The sequence below is a fragment of the Amblyomma maculatum genome, chromosome 1 (assembly GCF_055883805.1).
Source record: "Amblyomma maculatum isolate TAMU_Amacu chromosome 1, ASM5588380v1, whole genome shotgun sequence".
In the NCBI taxonomy this organism is placed as follows: domain Eukaryota; kingdom Metazoa; phylum Arthropoda; class Arachnida; order Ixodida; family Ixodidae; genus Amblyomma; species Amblyomma maculatum.
Window position 1 is genome coordinate 3,309,226 of NC_139344.1, and position 27,513 is coordinate 3,336,738.

General features: G+C 45.7%; 1 protein-coding gene across 5 annotated transcripts in view; it reads right to left on the reverse strand.

Moving 5' to 3' along the window:
* Positions 1 to 27,513, reverse strand: part of LOC146201495 (uncharacterized) — a 61,284-nt gene that overhangs the window by 10,086 nt on the left and 23,685 nt on the right. For 3 of the 5 annotated variants that reach the window (XM_084587614.1, XM_084587612.1, XM_084587613.1), the window contains exons 5-6: positions 27,076 to 27,258; positions 3,476 to 3,678 (exon numbers count right to left, since the gene is read on the reverse strand). In XM_084587614.1, the coding sequence (XP_084443740.1) occupies positions 27,176 to 27,258 (83 nt within the window). In that variant the 3' untranslated portion in view covers positions 3,476 to 3,678; positions 27,076 to 27,175. Of the gene's footprint in view, positions 1 to 3,475; positions 3,679 to 27,075; positions 27,259 to 27,513 lie in introns of those variants that run through there. The other 2 variants (XM_084587616.1, XM_084587615.1) reach the window with 1 other exon arrangement.

A 27,513-nucleotide genomic window follows, 5' to 3' on the forward strand; every position in this document is an offset into this window, starting at 1 on the left:
TTACTTCAACATTACAGAGCTTCAATTGACACTATTCAGCTAGTATTTTCAGGCATAGTTATTTGAGCAGCCTGGACGCTTTACTCAAGTGGTATGAACACACCCCCTCCTTGGCGTTCAGCCTTTTTTTTTTTTTTTTTGAGGCAGGCAAAGGTGTCTGGAAACAATTTGATACCCGTTATATCTCCGTCAAGCCAGGACTCAGTACTCATAACAGTTGGTGTGACCACATAGACCAGGATGTCAAATTCTTGAACTTTATTTTTATGCTGTTACAGTTTATGGCTGAAAAGTAGAGAGAGGCATGAGGACAGTCGTGGGGTCACTTGTGCTGCGCAACTTTAGTTAGAGTTTCATCGCAGGTAAACTTTACATCATGAATGTACAGTTTACCTCGCCTCAGATTTACATGCGAGTCCTCGATTTTCCTTTACAGAGCGAATTTTTGAAGATGCCCTGATATTCTTGCATGAGCTGAGAAAAATCCTCTGATACACTCATTACTGAGCCCTTCAAACTTGTCCCCAAATGCTGTTTTTCTTTCAACGATGTGAACGGAGCACTTAAAGGCTGACTTTGCCCTTCCTTAAACCTGTCCATTCTGTGTGCTTTGTCTACTCAATTTGGACATATTCCAAGCTTTGTCGTGCACATTTCTGTGATTGCTGCCTCAGACTCAGCCCAAGACTCACTTTCGTTTGTATCAGTTATGCCAAAGAACACAAGGTTGTGCTGCCAAATGTAGTCTAGTTTTGTGTCAGACACAACATCTTACATTCAGCTACCTTTGACTCCAGTTTTGTCAATGTCACAAACTTTTCTTCAATGTGCAATATTCATACAGTAAGGTCATTAACTGTGACACTCTGTACTGTTCAGAGATGGAAGTGCTGCTCCCTCTGCTCCAAAACCGCTCCAAACGGGCAGCCTCACTGTTGTGCCATCAAATTTAGCAGAACACGGTTTTACCTCTCAGTGGACCATTAATCATATTGTCTACGAAAAATGTGATTCGATGCATTCAGCAACTGTCAGAGACTCAGCAGGGCGATGGCATGCGCATTTTGTGCATACATTGTAGAGGGGCCGCTACAGTCAAGATGATGGCAGCACACTGGTGGCAGTGGTATAACGCATCCTTTGATGAGCTTAATACACATAAAATTTTGATAAACTAGAAGAGCGTGGAGCATAATAAACGTTTGTTCACAAGTAAATTTAAAATAAATTGATTGGAGGGAACTGACTGGGAAAAAGAGTGCTCTGTGCATGTGACATAGCACTTTCTCTCAGCATTATGAATCGCCAATAGTGAAGCAGACGCCGCAGACTACCTCGAGCCCCTAGGAAACTTGCCTGGCTGCAAACAACTACATAAGTTATTCTAATCGTTCTGCTGTGAAAACAAATTGGTACTTTACCACTGAGCCTGTCATGCCTATGCCAGACAAAAGCATACTGCTATGGGGGTGATGACACTTGGGTGCTACTCACTAAATGTGTTCTCAGGAGTGTTGGAAAGCCATACAAGGCCTAATGCCAGCGTGTTGAAATTAAGGAAGCCCCAGTGTATCTCAGGTGATAATGTTAGCAGCCACTGGCAAAAGATCATGAAGAATCTGAAGGAGGAAAAGGCTATCCTTCAGTACAGACAACGCTCCCTGAAGGCACTACTGACCACTGCCCAGAAATTTATCAGCACAGGCATAGGAACAAAAGGCACATGCACAACATAGCAGAAATGTGCTGCTCATCAATGTGAACTCCAAGCTAGAGTGGCGGTGCTTGAGTGCATCAAAGTATAGTAGACTCTACCTCTAAATCTATCGAGTCAAAATAGTGAAAAGCTTTTAATTAAACTTGATACTCAGTTATGAAGTGTAAAAGCAAGCATTCCATTTCTTGCTTGTGTTTCAAATTGCTGCTCAGGTTAGCTAACAAGTATTTCTTTAACCCTTTCTCTGTCGGGCGTTTCTGGCTGTGACGCACCATTAGTGTCGGCTTGGTTTCAGGGAACAAGCATAGCGATTTATTTTTGATTATGATTGCTATACAAATGACATAGTTAACGAAATATGCACATTTCAGTGTTCTGCTGGTGTTGTTAATTAACATCAACATATTATCAGCCCAATTATAAATTACATTAAATGAGGATTATATAGGAAAAAAACTGCTCGATACTTCTTGACAGACCTAATCCGAGCTCGACTCGTATTTATTATCAAAACAGCCATCGCTCCAGTCCACAGTCGAAGGTCCCGCGCGGTCAGCCACCCGAAAGTAACCGCGCACACGGAGGGCGCACTTTCGATGACTCGCACATCGCAGATAAATGGCACATTGTGAAATCAAGATGACAGAAGGAGATAAAAAAAGGCTAAAACAACCTCCTTTGCTGCTAGCCGCAAGCAAGGGTGCGGCGAGAGCGAAAGCGAAAGCAGCGATCGAGTCATGTGTCGACCTGTTGGAGAGGCGACGGCATGGTCCCCTGAATGTGACGCGTCGTAGCCGACCCGCAAACAGAATAAAATAAAAACCTGCAAACCTGCGGCAGATGGCAGAACAACCTTTTAACTCGTAACTGCATGCACGCCACGCGAAACGTGCATGCCGCATGATCGCTCAGCGCGATAGCGTGGCGAGACCGCGCCCCCCAGCAAACAAGGCGGCTGGGGTGGACGCGGTTGCTCCATACTCTTCAGTATATACGCACCAACACAACGCGGGGCGAAAATATGAACTTATAGAAAGATTTGACAGATGGCGCAGCCTGTCCAAGCATGCCAGCTTTGCGTTAAGGCGCGAAGTTTTGAATGCATGATAGAGAATGTACCGGTACATCGGTGACACTGTGGGGGGAAAGCGCGAAAATATACCGGTACGTTCGTGACAACGAAAGGGTTAAAGATTGTACATGTTTTGGCTGTTTGTCTTGTCTTGTCAGAGATGCATGCATAGTCAGCAAAGCATTGAATGTTAAATAAAAAGTAATCAGATTGGATTTTTATGTCAGAAAGGGAAAATTGCCATTACTAAAACCGCTTGAGCCCAGAAACATGCTCCAAAACATAATTTGAGTGATTCAAAACTCTCATTTTATTTTTCAAAAGTTGCTCCAAAATGGCCTTATTACTGCTTCCTGAGCTTCTTCAAAATGCTTGAGCCTGCTTCCAACCCTGACTTTGACTAGTTACAATAGATCCAAGTTGGTTTTTGATTTGTTCCTGGCCATCCGGTTTGCAAAATAGATTCAACAAAATGATCTGGGTAAGCCTCGCACCACAAGTTATTAACACCGCAAGTTATTAACAACACCATACTGCAAGTTATTAACAACAAGAAATAAAGGCAAAACAATGCAAGAGCAAGACACGTCGTCGTCCACAGTATCGGGCCGCAGAGTGCCTTCTTACATGGTTGCACAACATACTATGGGGCAGAACCAGTACAAAAAAGTAAAGTGAGAACCAACCTGCAAAAGCAGCAGAAAGTGCATGAGTGCACCTACAGACATGGTGCCAGTTATAAGCCCCCAAGAGGCATTGACAAGCGCAGCCTTGCCGTACAGAATTCCTCTTCACGGCCGCCCGGGCCGATACTGGCTCACGTCAGGTTGTGCTTCGAGTGGTCACTGAATACAGGGACCACCGGGCAAGCAGTGGCCATAGAAAATGCCTGCAAAGGCGGTAGAAAGTGCGTGAGTGGCAAGCCAGTTACACACCCCACTGGACTGGAGTGGATGGCAATGAATTAAGTTAGATTCTGGTGGCCTAAGAGTACATTACATTGGAGTAACATGAACCAAGTTTGACACAGTGGATTCTGGTCAATTGCAACATTTTAAGGATGGATGGCGATAAGATGAAAAGTGGTCAATGCTTTTGCCTTCATGGCATTTAAGTAGCCCTGTCTAGAAGAGAAAAAAGCCGGAGAAAGGACAAGAATTTTGGAGAGAAAAAAAAAAAAAAAAAGCTTTCCTTTTTTTTTCAGAGGAAGAAAAAATGAAAAAAAAAAAAATCCCAATAAGATGTCAAGGCTTTATGATTAGGGGGCCAGATTGGGTGGGTTGGTTGTTCATGGTGAAGACTGTACTGCTCGGAAACACGGACAACACGAAGACAACACATGCGCTAACTTTTAACTGAATGTTGAACATCTTTTATACAAGGTGAGTGCAACAGAAGGCATCTCGCAATCCTATCACACAGCAATCATTAGTGCAACAGATTCTAGTTTTTGTTTGCACCATCAAGAAACAGCAATTCTTTTCTTGATAGTGATACAGAAGGCATGCTCACACATCTCACACATTTCCTTTCTAGGCTTTTTATCTATCTTGCCTCCATGATCTCTCTTGTTACCTGTTTCCTGTTTTTGTTAATGACTTGACATTCTATAAAGTCCGGCTTGCACTCTACTCGGTGCTCAAACAGATTACGTTTACCATTTTCTAGGTTTCTGTTGTGTTCTCGTAGCAGCTGTCATTTCGACATCTTCCGGTCTGACCTGCATAACATTTACCACAAGACAGTGGCAGGGAGTAAACACCACCCTGTTTACACTCAAAAAACTTCTTCCTGTGCTCCTTCTTGCAGGTTTGCTTCATTACTGGGAAAGGGTTTGTTATTCTATACATAGTTTTGAGAGCTTGTTAGGGGCTGAAAATACAACTCAAATACCTGCTCACTTGCAATTTTTTTTTGTTTTCAGATTATGTGAAATCCTGTGCATGTACGGAATTACAGCTACTTTCTTACATTTCTAAGGCATGCCTTTACGATTCTTGAGAATCATCCCTTCGGCTACCGATATCAAGGTATCTTGCGAATAACCCGCTTCATGTAGCCATTCTGCTTGCTCCTGGAAACTAGCTTCCATCAGATGTTCACAACTTTTCTAGCGCCTTCTTGAAACATGCGTTTACAATGCCTCTTGTCATCAACTTCGAGTGTGCCGAATGAAATGAAAGCAAGGATTTGTTAGCACGAGGCGCATAGCTCCAGTATGTGTGGTCTTATTCACACACTATCTAGAGGTCCAGGAAACAAATTTTCTTGTTTTCTGAAAATTCACAGGCCATCTCAAGTGGCTGCAGGAATTCCCTAACCCTTTCTCTACCATGAAAATAGGAAAAAATTGTACCAAATATAGCAGGAGTTTTTTTTCGTTCAGTTTATAAAGCTCTTTATTTTTCTGAATAAAACAATGCCATTCTTTCAACTGCAAGGGGTTTATACACACAAGCAGCCACAACAGCCAATATGTGTGCCGAATGAAATGAAAGCAAGGACTTGTTAGCACGAGGCGCATAGCTCCAATATGTGTGGTCTTATTCACACACTATCTAGAGGTCCAGGAAACAAATTTTCTTGTTTTCTGAAAATTCACAGGCCATCTCAAGTGGCTGCAAGAATTCCCTAACCCTTTCTCTACCATGAAAATGGGAAAAAATAGTACCAAATATAGCAGGAGTTTTTTTTCATTCAGTTTATAAAGCTCTTTATTTTTCTGAATAAAACAATGCCATTCTTTCAACTGCAAGGGGTTTATACACACAAGCAGCCACAACAGCCAATATGAAATGCGACCACCCATAGATACTTTGGCTTTGACTGACTGCTTAGCCTATGATGTAGTGCGGCCATTGGTGATTGTACCGGTGATTATGATGCAGCTGAAGATTCTGCGGCGCCTGTTTCGCATAAACCATTCTTGCCCGGGTAGCAGCAAATTTTCGAGAGATATAGGGCAGCAGTCGCACAATAGGAAAGCTCAGTGAAAAATCGGGAATCATCTGAGCAAACAGGAAGGGTTGGCAAGTATGTAATAAAAAACCAGAGGCAATCTAAAACAATCCAGAGCTCTCAACTGCAGCAGCATGCATCTCTTCAGAATGTCAAACTGCACAACTCGCATTTTATGTTACACTGCAGCCTAATTAGTCATTCTGTGTAACAACAAATTTATTATTTCAACTGGCACTGCTTATGGATGTGATCTGATGTTTTCAGAATCGGCACGAAGCATATTTAACCGCAGCTTGGTGGGCTATGGTCATATAGCCAGGAGCCCACACCGTAGCAGCAGTTCTCACGATCACTGCAGCCTACTATTTTGCCGACGAATGCTTAGACCTCTTTGGAACATGTGGCAACCAAGTGAACTCATAACTACCTAATAATCTGCTCTGGGGACTGACTGGCATTGCAGGTGAGAACGGGCCAAGATCTTTAAAAAGTGGCACTTGATTTACGCAAGTCTGGCAGAGCGACCTACAGTTGGGGACAAATTACTTCTTACCCATAATCACGTTGAGTCAGCTTCTGGGCTCGGATCAACTTTGGAAGTATTCTAGAGCAAAAACAGGGGTGGAAGCAGGTTCTAGCCTTTTGGAGCAGGCACAAGAGCAGCAAAAGTCCGATTTCAGAGCGCGTTGTACGCAAAATTAAAATAAGGGTGTAGAAGAAAAGAAGTAACAAGTTACATCCCTTGAGTTTTTTTTTTTTTTTTTGAGGCTTGTGTTAATCTGCTCTCGCGTGGTTGTCGTGCTGGGTGCACTTTCGATCAATGGCGCGCCTGAATTGTAAAATATCTTATTTAGCGTGCATTGGAAGATTGCAAATGAGTACTCGGCACTAAGGCAGACGAAATATATCGTCCACGGTGTGTTAAATTTGCCTGTAGACGGACTGCGCATCGCCTTTTCGCATAAAAGATGTGCAAGAGTATTGTTCCTAATTTCCTTGTTGTGCAAATTCATCTTAGCTTGTAAGGTTTCATGTATACAAGCTGTCAACAGATTTCGCCAGTATGTATACGTCCAGGTATCCAGATAGAACAGGTTTCGGCACTTCAAAGGCGCCAGACTGCTGTCTTAAATTCCAGCGCGATATTCTAACGCCTTTACACCTTCAATTCATTGATGAATTGAATATAATCGACTACGTTCAGGCTTCAGTCGCTGAGATGCGTCCCCAGAACACGACTTGCAAAAGAAATGACTCAGAGTATATACGTGGCAGCAACTGCTCCTGCCATTTAACTGCCCTCGTCTACCGCGAGTTCGCATGATTGTTGTTGCTATAGTGATGGCGATCACCGCGTTGCTTGCTTTTTTTTTAATAGTGCGAGATTTTTTTTCTTCGCATTCTGTGCGGTGCATTGAAAAGCAGTTACACCTTAATTTGGACCACGCCAGTTTTCTTTTCTCCCATCCATATCACTGAATAATGGCGTTTCTTTGTTTAACCTTCATGGCACACCATGAAAACAGTGTAATGAGGTAGGGATTAAACTGTCAACCATATGACACTATCCACAGAGCAAAATCGTTTGTAGCGAGCCTTACCGCGCTTAGCAGTGAGGTTTGCTACTGGGGCTATCACAGTAGAAGCAAGAATGAGCGCACACGTCTTCCAACTTTATTTTGTCTAAAAGTACCCAGCCCTATACATTTATGCATCACATTTTCTGTATGCCCGCATTGCTTGGTACATTCTACTACTTCCCTGAATTGCTGCTGGCAAATAATATTTGTTGTTTTGCAATACGGCAAAAAAAATTAAAAAAAAGAAAAGAAAAAAAAAAAACATGCATTATAGGTTTGCACTGAAAACCTTTCTGTTCTTTCAGGTGTCAACTGAATGGACGCCCCATAAATTCGGACTTTGAAAATATGTTCGGTAGCTATAGAAAGAAAACCGCCGACAGCCCGTATACGTTCACTACTTTTTCGCAAAACGATTTCGTGAAGAATGTCACTAGTGTCGAATATTGCATGAGAACGCAGTGCGATTAGTTTTCCATTCAATATCTTCACAAGCAAAGAAAGCCATTAAACCTCATTGCCCCCCCCCCCCCCCCCTTCTCATTAATGAGCTCATCCCTGACATAGACAACGAAAAACAATTTAAATATTTCAATTCTGTCAAGAATTATGGAAATAAAAAGAAAAAAAATGCGGTATTGGAGAGGAGAAAGACTTTGCTGCAAAAACTGCACATTGTACACAGCACTGCTCGAATACGTGTCCCCGAAGGAGCTTGACATTGCATCTGGATATAAGGCAGACCTCTGCTATGTGACTTCGCAGGCAGCAGTATCTGTTATATATTGATTTTCACGAAATAGAACCACGATGTGACGGCAACAGGAGCTACATACATGAGGAGGATTAGCGTGCACAGAATCACGTCGTTGACCTGTCGCGCTTCGCTGGCAAATTCACGTGGTTGGGGGTTTTAGCCAGTAACATATAGAATATGGAATCTGCTATATGGTTGATTACACGCTAACGAGATACATCAGCTGCTAAACGTTCAGACAGAGGATGGGAACAGTAGTGCGCGCTTCACTGGGAACTGTGAAGGTCCATCAGAGCGCAGTGTTTATTAAGCATCAGTCCTATATATAAAAAACAAAAACAAAAACACGTGTAATGACATCGCAGACATGTTTTACACCCGGAAGCAATATCAATATGTTTTGCACTTTCATGGACGCGTATTTGAGTAGCGTATCAAGGAATGCCCCGGAGCAACAACGAAGGTTTTGCCATTTGTATTTACGCTGTTACCACCTTTCGCAAGACGTTTTGGCAGTGCAGTATTGCTTCACGAAATAAAATTGGAATGTAGGCAGCGTGGACAAGTCAATAGTCTATTATTCCGTCTTTTTTTGCGTTGAATGCGAACAAATACATGGAAGGTATCTCAAAATAAAACACATGGAAATCACAGCACAAAGCAGGCGCAGCAAACGTGACGGCAGCAGCCGAAAGCGCAGCCGATGCACTCAACCCTTCAACATGGCGTCCCGTAGCGCGGTTCTCTGAAGGTCCGATAGATGGCAGCAATTTTGCATAAGGTCTATTAAAACTCACGCATTCTCTGACCACGTCTGGAATGTCGACAGTGCTAGCGCAAAAGGATTTGTCTTACTTTTCATTTTTGTCTGTGCTATTTTTAAAAATGTTTTTTTGCTTTTCTTGGTGCCATTTACTTTTCACCTTCGTGATTGCTTTACTGCTGTATTGTTTTTAAAAGATTCTTTTCAGGTTATCACAGCCAGTAACCCTGCTTTCTGGATCAGCACTCAAAGCCTCTGCATTCGGATATTTCTGTCAAGTCTAAGTGTTCTCCATTTTAACCTTGGTCCCTGCTCCTGAAGTGAGGAGTGCACATAGCATCAGATAATGATGAACGTACTCGGGCTGACAAAGACAAGTCTTCTCATTGAACTGTTGGTTAATGGACTGAGGCTTTCCTTTCATCCCAATCAGTTTGGCTGTTCGGTAATAAAAATTTGCTGATCCTTGTGGCTGTGCAGTTTTAAGAATTTACTACCTGCGTGGCCATATGATAAAAATGCCTGAAAATTTGAAGAAAATTATTTCCTACCGAGAAAAAATAACGGAATCCGAGTTGATGATATTCTCTACCTGGATGTCTGGGAAGAGAAGCATTCCGACCCGATCACATTGATATTGCGTAACGTTCTTTGTTATTTCTATTCTGACACTCATCCACTGATGTCCACTCACTCGCACTCACGTCTACTCCCACTTGCAACCACTCACTCTCACATTCACTCTCGCTCGCGACCACTCACTCGCACTCACATCCACTCCCGTTTGCATCCACTCACTCTCACTCATACTCATGTCCACTCCCGTTTGCATCCACTCACTCGCACTTACACTCACATCCACTCCCACTGGCATCTACTCACTCACACTCAAGTCCATATCCCGCTCGCATCCACTCACTCACACTCACGTCTACTCCCGCTCGCAACCACTCACTCGCACTCACACTCACGTCCACAACCGCCCGCATCCACTCACTTGCACTCACACGTCCACTCCCCCTCGCATCCGATCACTCCTACTCACACTCATCGCCGCTCCAATTTGTGACCACTCACCCACACTCACACTCATGGCCACTCCCATTTGTGGCTACTCACTCGCACTCACACTCATGGCAGCTCCCATTTATGGCCACTCACTCCCACTCACACTCACGACCACTCTCATACGTGTCCACCCACTCACACTCACGGCGAGGCGATATGAGTGCACTCATGAGTGAGTGCGCTAACCTATGCTCGCAGGAGACATCGGTACGCTGTTTGGGAGTCTGTACGTATCGTGGTGTGCTGAGTCTGCAACTGACTGATGTGTGCAATAGCAAGTATAATGGCCAGGCATTCGGCCTAGGCGGTGCTAGTGCATTGGATGGAGGCGGCATTGAATGTTGAGCGGCGAATGCCCGTGAACACGACAGTGTAGATGTGAGGATTGTCCGGATTATGTGAAGCATCCGTGTAGATGATGTCCTGGCATTCAGAGTACTGCTTTGAAAAATATGAGGCACGGGCTGCGCGACGGCCTTTGTGGTGTTTGGGATCCATAATTCAAGGGAGGGGTTTGAGCTCGAGGAGGCTCCACAGATGCGTGGGGATGGCTATATGAGTGTGAGGTGAGGTATCAGGAGTATTGTAGCCTATTGAGCGCAGGAGATCAGTGCCTGCAGGTGTTGTGCGTAGTTGACGTTGTTGGCTGGAGAGGTACGCCTCTATGATCTCAACATTGTTATGTATGCCTAATTGAAGAAGCTGAATTATACTGGTATGACAAGGTAAATGAAGGGCAGCATTAACGGCTGAGCGGTGTAGGACGTTGAGTTTATTGAGTTGAGTTTTGGTGAGGTGACGGTAGGGGAGGTGGTAGGTTAGTCGACTAACGATGAGGGCATCTACGAGTCTTAAAGTGTCCTTTTTCTTGAGACCGTGATTGCGGCTTGAAATGCGACGAATGAGATGTATGATCTGGTTGATTTGGCTCTGCAGGAGGTGTATGGCATGGGTGGCTCTAGTGTCCTGTTGAATGTGGAGACACAGCAGTCGGAGTCATGGTACTTTGGGAATCGGAGCATTGTCAAGGAGTACGGTGATGGCTGGGGTGCGTGGGGAAGGCTTGATGGCTAGGAGCTCAGATTTCTGCGGTGCACACGCAAGACCTACAGCCTGTGTATATGTGTGAATGGCATTCGTAGCGAGTTGCAAAGTATGTTCAACTTGGCCAGGGCAACCCTTAGTAGTCCATAGTGTGATGTCAGCGTATATTGCGTGCTGAAGATCGGGTATAGCTTCGAGTATCCGGGCTAAGGGAGTTAGAGTGATGTCAAAGAGGATGGGTGAGAGGACAGAACCCTGCAGTGTGCCTCGGTTGGGTAAATGGATACAGTCGACAACCGATTTTTCGGACATTTTCCCGGCCCCAGGACATACCTTATAAAGTAAATGTATTACGCTGCTCAAAATTTCGGACACTCTAAGGAGGGCTATTCGATTTTTCGGACATTCTAAGCGTCAGCCGGGCCAACTGCCACACATTTTGAGCGGTGTCGCCGCCATCTTGTTTGTTCACTTTTTTCTTCGATAGCCTCGAAACCAGTGCCGGTCTTGTGTGCCGCTCCTCAGCTAAACTGATGCTCGAGGCTATATTATTTGCCTAGCAGCTTCAGTTTCCGGGACGTCGCTGCTTGCCACCGGAGTGCTTTTTTTTCTCTTTTAGCGTGATCGCTTCGACTGCCTGTTGCTCTGCGTGTTTGCTGAGCGTAGCGAGTAGGCCAAGCCGCGGTTGTGCTGATGCGAAAACTACATTCTGTCGCTACTGTGGCTTGCATTTAATTGAATCGGCTTCAGTTCTTCAAGAAGCTGTTTCCGGATTTTATAAGGAGTTTTTTTTCTCTTGTGTGCAACGCGACAGCGAGAAGGCACTCAACGGAGTCGGTGTTGTGATCCAGTGGTTGGTAGCGGTGGTGGTGTGCCTCGACAGTGGGAAAACCTGCTCTGTCGATTTGCTTGGAGCACTTAGTATGCTCGCTGATGCGTGGAAGTCGACGGCACCCACAATGCTGCGCAATTGCGTCCGCCACGTGGGATTTGTGCTGAATGACAAAGTCGGCTGCCTTGGACAAAGAGATGTTCGTCGAGCAGCTGTCAGGCAGTGAGCAGCTCATTCACGACCTTCGCACTGCTGGTGTCGAAATTCCATCGGCCGTCTCATTTTGAGAGTTCACAAACATGGACCACGAGTTGGAACTGTACGCTGGGTTCACAGATGCAGAAATTATTCGCCAAGTGCTTGTGGAGTCTGAGAGCGACGACGACAATGACTCACCTGCAGCAGCGCAGCCGACACAAACTGAGCTGATGCAAGCGTAATTCAGGCGGACCTGTTAGCACGGAAGCGGAGCGTGGTGCAGAAAAGCATTCATGACTTTTTCCGGCCTCAAAGTGAAGAATAGGCAATAAATAGAGCTTTCTTGGTGCTCATTTGTTTTTTCGGACATTTTCGTGGTCCGTTGAGAGTCCGAAAAATCGGTCGTCGACTGTAATCGGGGAGGTGAAGTAGCCGAGTTCCCATCTCTTAATGAGGCTTCGCTTTGCCTCCCAGAGATGTAGAAGGTGAGGATCAATTTGGGGTGCTTGCGGAGTGTTTTGGATGTGTTTAGCGGTGCGTTTGAGTGCAGACTCAAACACACCGTGGATGCGGCTGTGTGCTTTTGCATAGCGAGTGCCCACTGTTGCTCTACCAACAATAATAATCGGCTAAATCTGGCGTTGTATACTTGCGATGGTCAATTATGGCATAAATTGCCGTTTTGGCGCAGCTTGGTGCAACAGGGGTGGCGTAGCGGTAGAACATCCGCCTCGCATGCAAGAGGACCGGGGTTCAAATCCCGGTGCCGCGCAATTCTCCACCGGATGAAAAAAAAAAAAAAAAAAAAAAAAAAAAAAAAAAATCCGCGTGTCGATGGAATTGCATAAACAGGTTTGGGGTGCGACCTGATGCCGGTGAACACCTCCGGCAAAGCACTCCCTCACCAGAACAGGAGTTGGCCACCCTGGTGCAGTAATTGGCCACAACCTCCTATGATAAGCTCCATAAAACCCCGGCCCTCAGTCACCAGCGGCTGCGGAACAACTGACCACGGCGGCGGTCAGACCTGTGACGCAGCAGGGGGTGCTAAGAAAGCCTGGCTCCGCTGGACAGGCCGCCAATGGAAACTGACCCTGGCAACGTTTAATGCTAGAACCCTAGCTAGTGAAGCTAGCTTAGCAGTGCTGTTAGAGGAACTAGAGGGCATGAAATGGGATGTCATAGGGCTTAGTGAGGTTAGGAGGCCGAATGAGGCATATTCTGTACTGAAGGATGGGCATGTACTGTGTTATCGAGGCTTACCAGAGAGGCGACAACTAGGAGTAGGTTTCCTTGTCAATAAGTATATAGCGGGTAATATAGATGAATTCTATAGTATTAATGAGAGGGTTGCAGGCATCGTAATTAGGCTTAATAAGCGGTATAAACTGAAGGTTGTACAGGCCTATGCACCTACATGTAGTTATGATGACCAGGCAGTTGAAAGCTTCTATGAAGATGTAGAATCGGCAATGCGAAAAGTAAAGACGCAGTATACTGTACTAATGGGCGATTTCAATGCCAAGGTAGGGAAAAAACAGGCAGGAGACAAGGCAGTAGGTGCCTATGGCATTGGTTCTAGGAATAGCAGGGGAGAGTTACTAGTTGAGTTTGCAGAGCGCAATAACTTACGAATCATGAATACCTTCTTCAGCAAACGGAAGAACCGGAAATGGACGTGGAAAAGTCCTAACGGAGAGACTAAAAATGAAATCGACTTCATAATGTGTTCAACCCCCGCCATTATGCAAGATGTAGAGGTAATCGGGAAAGTGCGATGCAGTGACCACAGGATGGTGAGGTCCCGAATTAGCCTAAATCTGAAGAAGGAACGCTACAGATTAGTAAGAAAGAAACCCATTAACGAATTAGCGGTGAGGGGGAGGGCAGAAGAGTTCAGGATCTCGCTACAGAATAGGTTTTCAGCTCTAACTGAGGATGGCGACGTTACCCTAGAGGCAAGGAACAATAATTTCAGAGATATCATTACTGAGTGCGCGGTAGAAGTAGGCGGTAGGATAGTTAGAGAGGATACCGGCAAGCTGTCTAAGGAGACGAAAGATTTGATTAAGAAACGCCAGAGTATGAAAGCTTCCAATCCAACAGACCAGATCGAATTGGCCGAGATATCAAAGCTAATCAATAAGCGCAAGGTGGCCGATATAAGGAAGTATAACATGGAGAAAATTGAGCATGCTGTAAAGAACGGGGGAAGCCTTAAAGCGGTAAAGAAGAAATTGGGCATAGGGAAAAACCAGATGTATGCAATAAGGGACAAGGCGGGCAACGTCATCACTAATATGGAAAAGATAGTCAAAGTAGCCGAGGAGTTCTATACAGATCTCTACAGTAGCCAAAGTAGTCAGGACCGTAATGAGAGTGGCGGTAGAGAAAAACAGTCAGACGTTCCACCGGTGACGAAGGACGAGGTCAAGAAAGCACTAGAAACTATGAAAAGGGGGAAATCAGCTGGAGAGGATCAGATAACTACAGATTTGCTGAAGGACGGGGGGGATATCGTGCTAGAAAAACTGGCCACCCTGTATACGCAGTGCCTGGTGTCATCGACGGTACCGGAACCATGGAAGAATGCAAACATTATCCTCATTCACAAGAAAGGGGACTCTAAGGACCTTAAAAATTACAGACCAATCAGCTTACTGTCTGTTACGTATAAGGTATTTACTAAAGTAATCGCTAATAGAATCAGGACAACCTTAGACTGCAATCAAGCAAAGGATCAAGCAGGGTTTCGGAAACGGTACTCTACTATCGATCATATCCATACCATCAATCAGGTGATAGAAAAATGCTCGGAATATAACCAGCCCTTATACATAGCATTCATTGATTACGAAAAAGCATTTGACTCAGTTGAAACTTCGGCGGTGATGCAGGCATTGCGAAATCAGGGGGTAGACGAGCCGTACGTGAAAGTGCTGGAAGATATATATAGTGGCTGCACAGCTACCATAGTTCTGCATAAAGAAAGTAACAAAATTCCCATAAAGAAAGGTGTTAGGCAAGGAGACACAATCTCCCCAGTACTATTCACAGCTTGTTTAGAGGAAGTATTCAGAGACTTGGAATGGGAACAGTTAGGGATAAGGGTAGACGGAGAATACCTCACTAATCTGCGATTTGCTGATGACATTGCCTTGCTAAGCAACTCGGGGGATGAACTGCAAATAATGATTGATGACCTAGACAGGAAAAGTAGAAAGGTAGGCTTGAAAATCAATATGCAGAAGACTAAGGTAATGTTCAACAGCCTCGGGAAGGAACAGCAGTTTACATTAGGTAGCGAAATACTGGAAGTAGTAGGCGAATATGTCTACTTAGGACAGGTAGTAACCGCAGATCCGGACCACGAAAAGGAAATAACAAGAAGAATACGATTGGGATGGGCCGCATTTGGCAAGCACTCGCAGATTATGACTAGCAGCTTACCAGTATCGCTCAAGAGGAAAGTATACAACAGTTGCATCTTGCCTGTACTCACCTATGGGGCTGAAACGTGGAGGCTAACCAAGAGAGTTCTACTTAAGTTGAGGACAACCCAGAGGGCTATGGAACGAAAAATGGTAGGGGTAACATTAAGAGATAGAAAGCGTGCAGAGTGGGTCAGAGAAATAACTCAAGTTACCGACATTCTAGTAGAAATTAAGAAGAAGAAATGGACTTGGGCAGGACATGTAGTGCGAAGAGAGGATAACCGATGGTCGCTGAGGGTAACAAACTGGATTCCAAGGGAAGGAAAGCGTAGCAGGGGGCGGCAGAAAGTTAGGTGGGCGGATGAGATTAAGAAGTTCGCAGGGGTCAAGTGGATGCAGCTAGCACAGAACCGGGTTAAGTGGAGAAATATGGGAGAGGCCTTCGCCCTGCAGTGGGTATAATCAGGCTGGTGATGATGATGATGATGATGGTGCAACAGGTCAGATTGGGACAGAACGATGCAATCCGCCTTTTTCACAAGATGTGGCGCCCCCTGGGAGTGGTTGAAAATTCATCTGCTACTGGTTGAAAATGTCGGGAGACACAGCTACCTGCGAAATGGCGATGTCTGTACTTGATAGGTACTGCCACTTGTCGCATACGCTTCACACCAACATGAAGTGCACATGGCCCCCGAGATCAGCTCCCGCTGCGCCAATCGCGGAGGTCATGAACTGCGCATGCGCAGCTGGTGGTTTGTTTTCAACCAGGGGAGCGCCGGCGCGCATGCGCAGAAAGGCCTTGTAAAAAAGGCGGATTGGCACAGCACTTCCACACCTGCACCCTTGCCATTCTCAGTGCACTTAAGCTTTCGAATCTTCTTTGCCATACTCGTTTAATTTATGCGAAAAGAAAAAACATTAAAATGGCACTTCTCAAGGGACACCTTTTTTTTTTTTTTTTTTTTTTCCCAATCTGAAATAACTGTATTGGTTTTCAAAGGATGCTGTGCAGTGCACCATTTTGAAATCTATAACAAAAGGATCTCCTCTTGTCAAAGCCCTCGGATCACATTATTTGCTTCCGAGACATACCGAGGAGCATTTAAGCCATATCTCGAACAAAAATACATGTTAAGTGAGCAGAGCCCCCATTCTCCACTCCACTATTTGGCTTAAAAGCAAACCACAAGGTCCATACTTTTGTCCAATTATGCCATGGCCAAGGTAAGGCATGGCACGTGCGTGACTTTGCACCTGTGTTCGGCAAAATCAAGCAGATGCACAAAGCTTACTACATGGAGGATTTAAGAATGAGAATAACAACAAAAGAAAGATGTGTCTGCTTCTTTTCAATATGCATTGCTCTTCAATGTGGAAAAGGAAAAGCCTGCCATGAAGAGTGAGGAAAAATACAACAACAACAAAACCATTGGTGTCTTGGCACAACTACAGGTGCCTTTAGTTCTCACAATAAGGGCTTTGGCTGCTCTCCTTTCGTCCTCGTAGTTTTCACACTAGTGCTATGCTTTATAATCTGAATGTCCACTAGGCCAGTTTTCTGCATCAAGTGCCTTACTTTCTAGCACCTTCATGTTCCAATCTTCCTGTTACTGTCATAAAGCTGATCGCTGTGACTGCGCATTGTGCAAAGGAAGAACCCTCAGCAGGGGTGTGTGAATATTTGGAATTTCAAATATGGATCGAAATGTTTGTTAACCGATTTGTACTCATATTTGAAAAACTGATAATCTGAATGTATCAGTTAAATTACTGAATATATACCGAAAACTTTAGAATTCACCACAACTTCACTGCACATTTCCCCGCAATGCTTGAGTGCATGGGCTGAGTCGTGAAGCATCCTTAAAACGCGATGGGACCTCCCCTTTTGAGAACAGGGCCTTCCGAACAGTGTGCATTGACCCGACAAAACTGGGAAGCTAGCACTGAAAGCAAGTTCATCACTTATAGCTGGGGCTATGTCTGCTTGCTGTAACGCAGGTGGCTACTCAGAAAAGTCATGTATGTGACTGATTTTCCGTGGCAAGCCAGTTTACTGAAGCTATGTGGCTGGAGAAATACTACTGAAAAGATTAACACTGAGTGCGAGACTGTTCCTTGCCTTGGAGGGTGCGCTGTTCCAGTTAAGTGCATTCTATCTTGGTCCTATGTTTTGCACAGAGCCTAGAGATAGCAACAGGCCCTGTTTCACCCGTTAAAAAGATTCTTAACCGAGCTGATGAAGCACATCTAAAAGTGGTGACTGTCTTCTGAGGTGACATTTCCATTCTAGGTAGTTCAATCTTGGTGTAAAACCTAGGCTACATGAACTCGAATGCCCTGGACAAGACATCGCAATTGGGACAGCAATGAAGACACTACACGAGCACTCGTGTAGTGTCTGTCCCTTTTCTGTTGTGCACTACGGAATTTCAAAGCAATTGTGATAAAATGAACTTGATTAATCTTCCGAGAAGGATTGAAGGGGCTAAGGAAGATGGCTTGAGCACATTCTTTTCAGCAGAAATGCACAAGCAGGATGTTTCTCTGCAAGCAAGTGTCACTGAAGCTGGATCTTGGCAGTATGTATTTTCCATGTTCCTCCAAAAAAGTTTGAAGCCCCTTTTTGTTGTCAATCCATTTAGGGTGGCCATACAGAAGAAATTCTTTTTCCCTCTAAAGGCCTGTCGAGCGCTAACCTGGCTTTCTTGATGTAGAAAATCAGTATTTTTTTTCCAGTCCTCAAAGCAATTTTTTAATGACAGTGAAGGAAAGCATAGACATTAAAAGGACTGCAGGCTTTCAAAAGTATGCACGAATTTCCTTGGACAATTTTTAGTGTATACCACCTTTGGAGTATCATCTTTCCAGTCCTTTTATATTTAAGGACGGGCTTGGTAGACCAGGTTTATTAGAGACCTGAAGCCCGGGCCACACACCGAAGAATCACCCTGAGTGATGACGGTGAATCTCTTCTACACAGAAGGATGAAGATGAAGCTGCGCGTGCGCCCGTGTGAAAGATGAAGTGCCATACAGCGCTCACACTATTTCCCCCGCGGTAGTTGAAGCGGCCAGCCTGGCCGCATTTAGTCTGCAGTAATTGCGCCGGCCTCCCGGGTGGCACCGCGAGCGATGAATGCCTGCGGCCGCCGCCAGGAGCGCTAATAAAAGGCTTCGTGCGTGAAACGTGTACAACTTCAGTTCCACGGTAATGGTTGTCCGGAGGATGACAAACAGGGGAAACATGATAATTGACAGGGAATGTTTGTGACGATCCACCAATTGCCTCGTGTGGACAATGGAAGCTGTAATATGCCAGCGGCTGTAAGTCAGCCGCTTGCGGTGCTGGCATGGCAGACAAGAAGCGACATATTTTGCCATGCTTGAGGAGAGGCCAGGCCAGAAGAAACGGCTTTTCACGCGGTGGTAAGTTTTGTGAAAGCCTAAGTGACCAGCTGTAGCATCATCGTGGAGGGCTACCAGAATATGGGAGCGAAGTGCTCTCGGGACCACGGGAATGCATTGGGTGCCTTCAGAGCAACAAATGTAACGAGAGAGCACTCCGTTGTCGAGTTGAAACTGTTGAAGTTGCCTGTGCATCCTAGTGGTAGGAGGCTGAGAAGCATTGATAAGATGGTCGATCAAAGAACGGCAGTATGGATCTGCTCGCTGGTGGGAAATAAGGGCGTTGCAATCCGGAGCAGTGGCATAAGGTGGACCAGTGATGTCTGGAGCCCTTGACGACACTGGGGCGGCGAGAGTGCATGCAGGAAGTATCGAAGAAGCCCTACTCGGGGACTCTGGAAGTGGGCAACGAGAAAGAGCATCGGCACCTTGATGTTTACGACTGGATTTGTAGGTGACATCGAAGGTGTATTCCTGCAGACGCACAATCCAACGGCCCAGGCATCCAGTCAAAGCTTTGAGGGTAGATAGCCAACATAGAGCGTGGTGATTGGTAACGACTGTGAAATGGCAGCCGTAGAGGTAGGGGCGGAATTTCTGAACTGCCCAAACGACAGCAAGGCACTCCTGCTCAGTGATAGTGCAGTTGCGTTCTGGTGCCAGAGTGCGACTGGCAAATGCAATTACCTTCTCCAGATAAGCGGTATCACGCTTGTGGCAGGTGGCAGACTTCGTTCGCGAGCATCGTGCCAGATTCTTGCCAGTAACAGCAGAACTCATCTGCAACAAAGCTATCGAGCTCGCCCGTGAATCTGGACTGTCCAAGGAGCAGTTCAAGGGCTCCATTTACTGGGTTCGTCGCTTCATGCGACGCAAAGGATTTGCACTTCGTTGCCACACGTCAATCTGCCAGAAGCATATGAGGACAAGCTACTCGAATTCCAGCGCTATGTTATCCGTCTCCGGCAACAGCAAGGCTACATGCTGGGACAGATTGGCAACACTGATGAAACGTCGGTGTGGTTTGAGATGCCACAGTGTGCGAATGTGGCGCGAAGGAAGTTAAGCTTCTTTCGATGGGCAATGAGCATTCGCGCTTCACAGCGATGCTCGCATGCCCTGCAGACGGCAGAAAGCTGCCTCCATGTATATTTAAGAGGAAGACGCTTCCGAAAGAGGCTTTCCTGCGGGACGTTGTTCACACGAACGAAAAGGGCTGCATAAACGAGGCCTTCATGTTGGATTGGATTCGTACTGTGTGGAATCGGCGACCTGGCGCACTCTTGCGGTGTCCCAGCATGCCAGTCCTGATGCTTTTCGCGGGCACTTGACTGCAGGTGTAAAGCAGGCGCTCCGCGACGGGAAAACAGACCTCGCTGTCATTCCGGGCGGCATGACATCAACGCTCCAGCCGCTAAATGTCGTGCCGAATAAGCCCTTTAAAGACCACATCTGTGAACTTTATAATCAGTCGATTGCCGACAACAATCCAAAAACTCCAACCTGTCTGCTATGCAGGCCAGCTCTCACCACTGTGGCCACATAGGTGTTGCAGGCATGGCGCTGTCTGACCGACGATATGGTCGTGCGGGCATTAAAGAAATGTTGCATCAGCAACTCGCTGGACGGCACCGAGGATGTGGGACGCACCAGCTAGAAACAGTCGTCTTCGGACAAGAGTTCGGACAGCTCTGAAGTGAGCAAATGTCAGGTTTTGTGCTTATAATTTTTATGCTCAGTTCTTTGCTTCAAGGTAAGGGGGTCGATCTATATTCCGCCTCGACCTATATTCTGCATCATACGGTATACGGTAAATTCTACCAAAGTATCCGACAAGACTTTCTGCATAGAAGTGAATTCGTTCATGCGAGAGAGCAGTTCTTTCTGCCTCTCCAGAACACTGAATAGGAGCTTATTATCCGTTGCATCAGAATGGCTTGGCCTTGGATTTTGTTCATGTCTCCGCACAGTAAAAGCAAATTGACCAAATGTTCTTCAACCTATTCGGGCAGGGCAGTAGCATGAGTCAAAGATCGTTATAGCGATAGCATTCAGCACCAGGCATATAAGAGTAACTACCTTGCGAAATTATGAAGATGTGCCTGCTTAGCATGGTTGCAGTTGCGCTGCCACCTTGCCCACTGAAGTCCCACGTAGTTAATGACGAGCATTTAAGGGGGAACGCAGGTCTTAGAATAGTAAAAAATGAACAAAAAATTGATGTTCAGAAAAATGCATTTTCGGAATGTTTGTACCTTCAAGCACCTGTCCTAAAAATATCAACGCTGAATTCGATCGAGAAATACAATAAAACTGACTTTTAAAATGCCATGGGAGTCGCGAAATGGCTTAGAAGGAGCAAAATTTGTCCAAAATTCCCGCACGCGCCACGGCCGAAGCAGCCGGCCGATCGCCGGCATCTTGGGCTTGTTTTGAAGCTTGTTTCTTTGTGCGCATTTTGCGGCATGCCAAAACGGCGTCACTCAAGCAGAAAGACTGCCATCGCAGGTTTTCCGAAAGCCGTCCTCAGCCGCTGATTGGCTGGCGCGCACGCTCGCGAGACGGGCCCCGCGTCTCGTGCTTTCCATTGGTCACCACGACTAGCGCCATTTTCTTTCTTGTTTAGTTCGCCAATGCGGCGGCCGCTGTGCGCTATCGGTGCACAATTCTTTCCGGCTCTTGTGATCGTATCACTCTCGCAGTTGGCACTGATCCTTTGGACGAACGCGAATCAAGAGCGTAAAAAAAAAAAAAACAGAGCATCCGGGGAATGCGCCGCTGAAGAACGAGGACGACGGCACGCTGCCAGGGTCGCATGTTGCGTTCGATGTGGCGTGTCCAGCGGCGTAGAGTCATCACTGAATGCTTTCAGACACATTCAAGACAGCATGAATATGCTGTACTGTTCAGTTGATACTGATCAACTCCATCGACGCCACCGTTCGCAGCTTTTTCATCGCATCATTTCTGACAAGTGATCCTGACAGCGCACCATTGTCCGCGTTCCTTAGCCGCGACTTCCGTGGACGATCTTGTTTTTTTCCCTCAGTGTGCGTGACAAGTGCGGTAAACAAGAAATTTCCCACCGCAGTACGCAATGGAGTGCGAATAGAAGGTTTTGCTCCAGCAAAGGTCTCTGCATTCTTCTCTGCGTCTGCTGCACAGTGAAGTTTCATTATGGGGCAGTGACCAGTTTATTAGGTCAATTTGAGAAATATATGCCTTAAACCTTGTGAAAGTTTACTAATATGGTGATACCATGTTACTGCACAATTTCTTTACCTTATAGGGCACTGGAACAGGCATGTGAAGGGATAAATGTAGTTTCTCATGCTGAATCTAGGGGTAGTACATGGCTTTACGACAAGGTTTTGCAATTTTGGGGGGAGGGTACTGTCACATATTTAATACAGACTTTCTCTTGAAGAGTAGATATCCACACTGATGCAATTCACCTTGCTGTAGCTACATATTAGAAAAAGTTGCAGTTGTCTGAAACTTCAAATGAGTTTTTTTCATTTCGACGTTTTTGGGCATAGCACTCAGCCTTACAGGGCTTTTTCCTATGTTGTCTTTATGTGACATTGACAAATTAGGTATCATTGTAATCATACTAAAAAGATCTAGGGGGTGATGCTATTCATATTGCATTGGTGCAATTGTGCTAATTGCAAATTGGCATGGTAATGAGAGATAATTAGAGAAAAATGTATGTAGTAAGAGTTGGGTCCATTTCCTTGCCTATAAGTTGCTTTCAAATTAATAAAAATAGCATCACCCCCTAGAGAATGTCTTTGACATTGAGTCAATGCAATTATTTTTTGTGTTTGGCAAGGCAAAATTGCCAAAATCCCCGTAAGAAGTACTCTGATTATTTTTTAAATCTACAGCAGTTTCTGAATCAATGTAGCTACATATCAAAGTCCAAGTACAGGTTTTAAATCAGCATGACATACTGATCAAGACTGAAAAGTTTTATTTAAATTGGACAAATAATAAAGAAAATTATTTTAAGACCCACTTCCCCCCTTAATTAAGCACTCCGGTTGATGATGCAAGTGCTGCTTAATTGGCAACATGCAGCATGTTTTGCGCGCTCATGCATTAGCACCACCTCTATAATCCTCCTGCAACAGATTCATAAGTGTTGCTTTTTAAATAATAAACACTCGTGTGGTTCTGGCATCAATACTTTCTTCTCTCCCCCCCCCCCCCCCCCCCCCCCCCAGCACATCCATAACACTCAACTAATCTGAGTCTTTAGCATTGGAAGCTCATTAAAGTTGCAAATGAGAATTTCTCACTCAAACATTGACGGTGATATCCAAACGTGTCTGAAGCATGCTTTCTCAAGACGCCAGGTAGACCTAAAGGTGTACACACACAAAACTTATTTTAGTGTAATTTAGCTTCGGAACAATGTGTATGACATTCGTAAACATGAATAACCACATGGAATTTGTCAGCAGCCAAAAAATAATCGTTACCGTATTTACTCGAATCTAACGCGCACCTTTTTTCCGATATATCGTGCCCAAAAATTGGGTGCGCGCTAGAATCGAGTACGACCCTAAATCTCCGATATCATATCGCCATCGGCATTTCAAAATGGCCGCCTGGTATGCACTTCGAGCCTACTAGCTGGTCTAGCTGTCTATGCCTAGCTGCAGTAGCGTCCTTCGTGTGCTCTGGTACATGTGCTTTGGTTAGCCTACCCGTTTTCTGCGATTGACCGATGGACGTGCCGAAGATTCGTCGAGTTCATCATGATGCCGCATTTAAACGGAAAGTCATCGTGTGTGCAGAGACGGACGGAAATCGGGCCGCATCACGCGCATTCGGAGTTCCGGAAACATGCGTGCGGGACTGGCGCAAGCAGAAGGAAAAGATTTTTGGCAGCAAGGCTACACGAAAAGGTTTCAGTGGACCGAAGCAGGGCCGGTTCACCGAAATAGAAGAGCGGCTCGCAGAATATGTTCTAGAGCAGCGAGCGGCGCAGCGGCCAGTGACGACGGACCTGCTCAAAGTCCGGGCGATGCAGCTAGCCCTACAAACAGGGCTAACGCGGAGCAACTTTAAAGCGAGCAGGTGCTGGCTGTCTAATTTTATGAAGAGAAAAGGCTTTTCTCTTCGAAGGCGGACAGGGATATGCCAGAAGTTGCCTGAAGAGTACGAAGAAAAGCTGCACAGTTTTCAGCGGTTCGTTCTAAGTTTGCGCCGCAAGTACGGCTACCACCTCGGCCAGATTGGAAATGCCGATCAGACACCGCTGTACTTTGACATGCCTGCCACCACAACCGTTGAAAAGAAGGGGGCGAAGCAAGTGCGCGTGTTGTCTTCCGGCCACGAAAAAACACGCGTCACCGCAATGCTTTGTTGCACCGCGGATGGACACAAGCTGCCCCCGTATCTCATATTCAGGCGCAAGACGCTCCCGAAAGGAATCGTGTTTCCGAGTGGCGTGATTGTGCGCGCCAATGAAAAAGGTTGGATGACAACGGACTTGGTCGCCGACTGGATCGATAACGTCTGGCGCAAGAGACCCGGCGGCAGTTTGGGCCTGCGTGCGATGCTTGTGCTCGACGCTTTCAAGTGCCATCTCGACCAACGCATCAAGGACAAGCTCGCTGCGTGCAACACCGACCTTGTCGTGATACCAGGTGGCATGACATCGCAGCTCCAGCCGCTCGATGTTTGCTTGAACAAGCCAGTGAAAGATAGGATTCGGGCGCTGTACACCGAATGGCTTGTGAGTGGCTGCCATGAATTCACTCCCAGCAACAGAATGAAGCGTGCCTCGCTGCAAGAGTTCACTGGATGGGCGAAAGATGCGTGGTGCACGATACCGTCTGCCATGGTCATCAAGGCCTTTAAAAAATGTGGCATATCGAATGCCATGGACGGCACTGAGGATGAGATGCTTTGGTCCGTCAGCAGTGACAAGGAGTTGTCTGACAGCGACGACGAGTGAACCTTGTGCCGGCATAGTGACAATCTTGGCAAGATAAGCCGTTTCCTTTTGTGTGTGTGTTTTTTAGTGCACCGAGATTAAATCTTTGCTTTTCCAAACGAGACAAAGTTGTATTGCTGTATGAAAGCGTTGGGTGCGCGTTACAATCAGAGGTTTTTTTTTTTTTTCGGGGGTGGGGGTCACGAAAAACGGGTGCGCGTTACAATCGAGGGCGCGTTAGATTCGAGTAAATACGGTCAATGAATTTTGCTTTTTGCTGTAGTTTGTTTCAGTTTCAGGTTGCCGAACGAAGGTTGTCACGTCACAAGTGAGTACGAGATCATTTGGTGCATACAAAAGTCACACAAAAAGTTAAGCGCAAAAAACAACAAAGCACAAGGTGAGGACAGGACAAGCGCTACATTCAACAAACAATTATTGCAGTTTCGGAGTATATATATACACCACTTCAGTGTCACAAGGGGAGAGAAGGGAAGTGAAACTATGGCATATTCACGTGCCACCTGTGCTAAGAAATCCAGCTCGGTTTTTGATAGAGCCACAGATGGCTTGCTGACATATACATCCCTTGACCGTGCTATCAGCGACGCTTCTACAATCTCCCTAGTCAGGCCGGTGGTTTCGTTTGGTTGAACAAAGGATAGCACAGTGTCTCAGGGTCACACTTTTTACAATGGGCTGCTAACTGTCCGTCTATGGCAATGTTACTGACTTTATTAGCGTGCTCTTGCAGCCGGACGTTCAGGCATCTTCCAGTGCCTACCACATGAAAGCAGAATTTTGTACAAGACTTCCTTTTGGCAAGGCACCAAGGGATCCCTGTGCTTTATGGTGCAAATCAGTTTTCGTGCACGCAGGACAACAACCTACAAAGGCTAATAAGCTTCTTTGGTGCAGTGAACGAAATAGCTCCGGACCATTGTCCCACCTTCTTAAGATTGTGTGAGAACCCATGCACGTAGGGGATGACAGCACAGCGATGGTGCTGGCAGGTGTCAAGCTGGCGCCTCCCTTTTTACAGTCAGGAACTGGGAGAGGAGTGTCAGTTGAAGGGTGGTTGTGTGGGGTGCTAAGTGGACATTATAATATATATATATATATACATGGCTCTCTCAACTTCCTTACCTCAACATAGTGCGAAACCAAACTAGCTGAAGAGCTGCGCTCAATTTTCACATTGTTGTAATCGCCTGCAAAGTTTAGTGCTAAAGCACTACTTTACATGGCCAAACTACACCAAGAATGCTGTTCCTTGCGTCTGCTGTGCTTGGGCGAAAAGAAAGAAAGAAAAAAAGGAAGAAAAAAAGAAAGAAAGATGCATTGGAGCAGATTTGAACCTGGGAATTTCTTGCAGGAAGTGAGCATGGAACATTGTAGCTATCGCTGCAGCCGATCACCCAGCATGTTAAACTGCAACAACATTATATTATGTATTAAACATTGTTATCGCCAACTTCCATCTCAGCGCAAAAGCTTTTGTGCATCCTACTCAGTGCAATTATATTAGAATGCTAGCATATTTTTCCTCAGCATAACAATGACGACACTGCCAGCGCTAGGTCAGTGCGTACCAGGCTGAAGTCTCCGACTAGCTCTCTGCTGTGGAAGAAGTGACTGGTACAACTGTTTCTAAACACGAAGGTTCAAAGTCTGCACTCGTCAGCAGTTACGCTGGTTCCCTGCTTCCGATCTGTGCCAAGGTGCCCACCACAGATCCCCTATTGTCTGCTTAAATTTACATCGGCACTTTGGAAGCCATGTACAGGAGACATAAATTTGAAGGAAGGAAAAGAAGAGGAGGGTTTACTTATCCATGGATAACCTATGTCATCAAACAAGGGTAACAGCTTGACCAATCTCCTTTTTTTTTTTTTTTCTTATTTGCTCCTCCCCTCCATTACTATCCTCCCTGCCGTTTCTACACAACCTTCTCACAGGGGACAAGCAGGACACTGTAGAAGCCCCAAACTGGCACTTCACAACTGCACTGAAAGCTATTCTGCCAGCATCCACTATGCAAGCACACAGACCTTTGCAGCTGCATCGTAAAAAAGTTTGAGAAAAGTGCCACAAAGCTGGCAGGCAACGCTACCACAAGGTGCACCACTATCACAACTCCCAGGCAGCAGAGATGGCACCAGGGTCATCATACTGAAATAGCGAGTTAAATTTTAGGGATTCCACTGTGGTACTGCTGCTCAAAAAGGTAAAACAACAAACGAAACGAAACGAAACAAAACAAAACACCGTGACGATAGCTCTACATACTTGTTGGCTGGCAAGGAGCCTTAGTGCTGGCAGGTTCCTAGGGTGGCGCCCACTCCTCCTCATCTCCTTTCGATGCCGTCATTGTCAGGCAGAGAATTGGTCATTGCGGACACAGCACGGAACTTTTCTTCCAGACAATGGGGGTGGAAGTGCTGCTCTTCATTCTGCTCCAAACTGCTTTTCCTGCACCAAAATGCAATACTGCTCCAAAACCGGCTGCCTCCATGTTCTGCCATCAAATATAGCAGAACACGGATTTTCGCTGGAAAGGGGGCTATTATTTATTTATTTATTTATTTATTTCATAAATACTGCCGACTGCCCTTTGGCGGTCAAGGCAGGAGTGCACAAAGAAAAAAAGAAAAAAAAATTACAAAGTAGTAACAACCAAATAACAGCAACACAGGGCGATTACAGTATGAGAACAAAATTCAATAA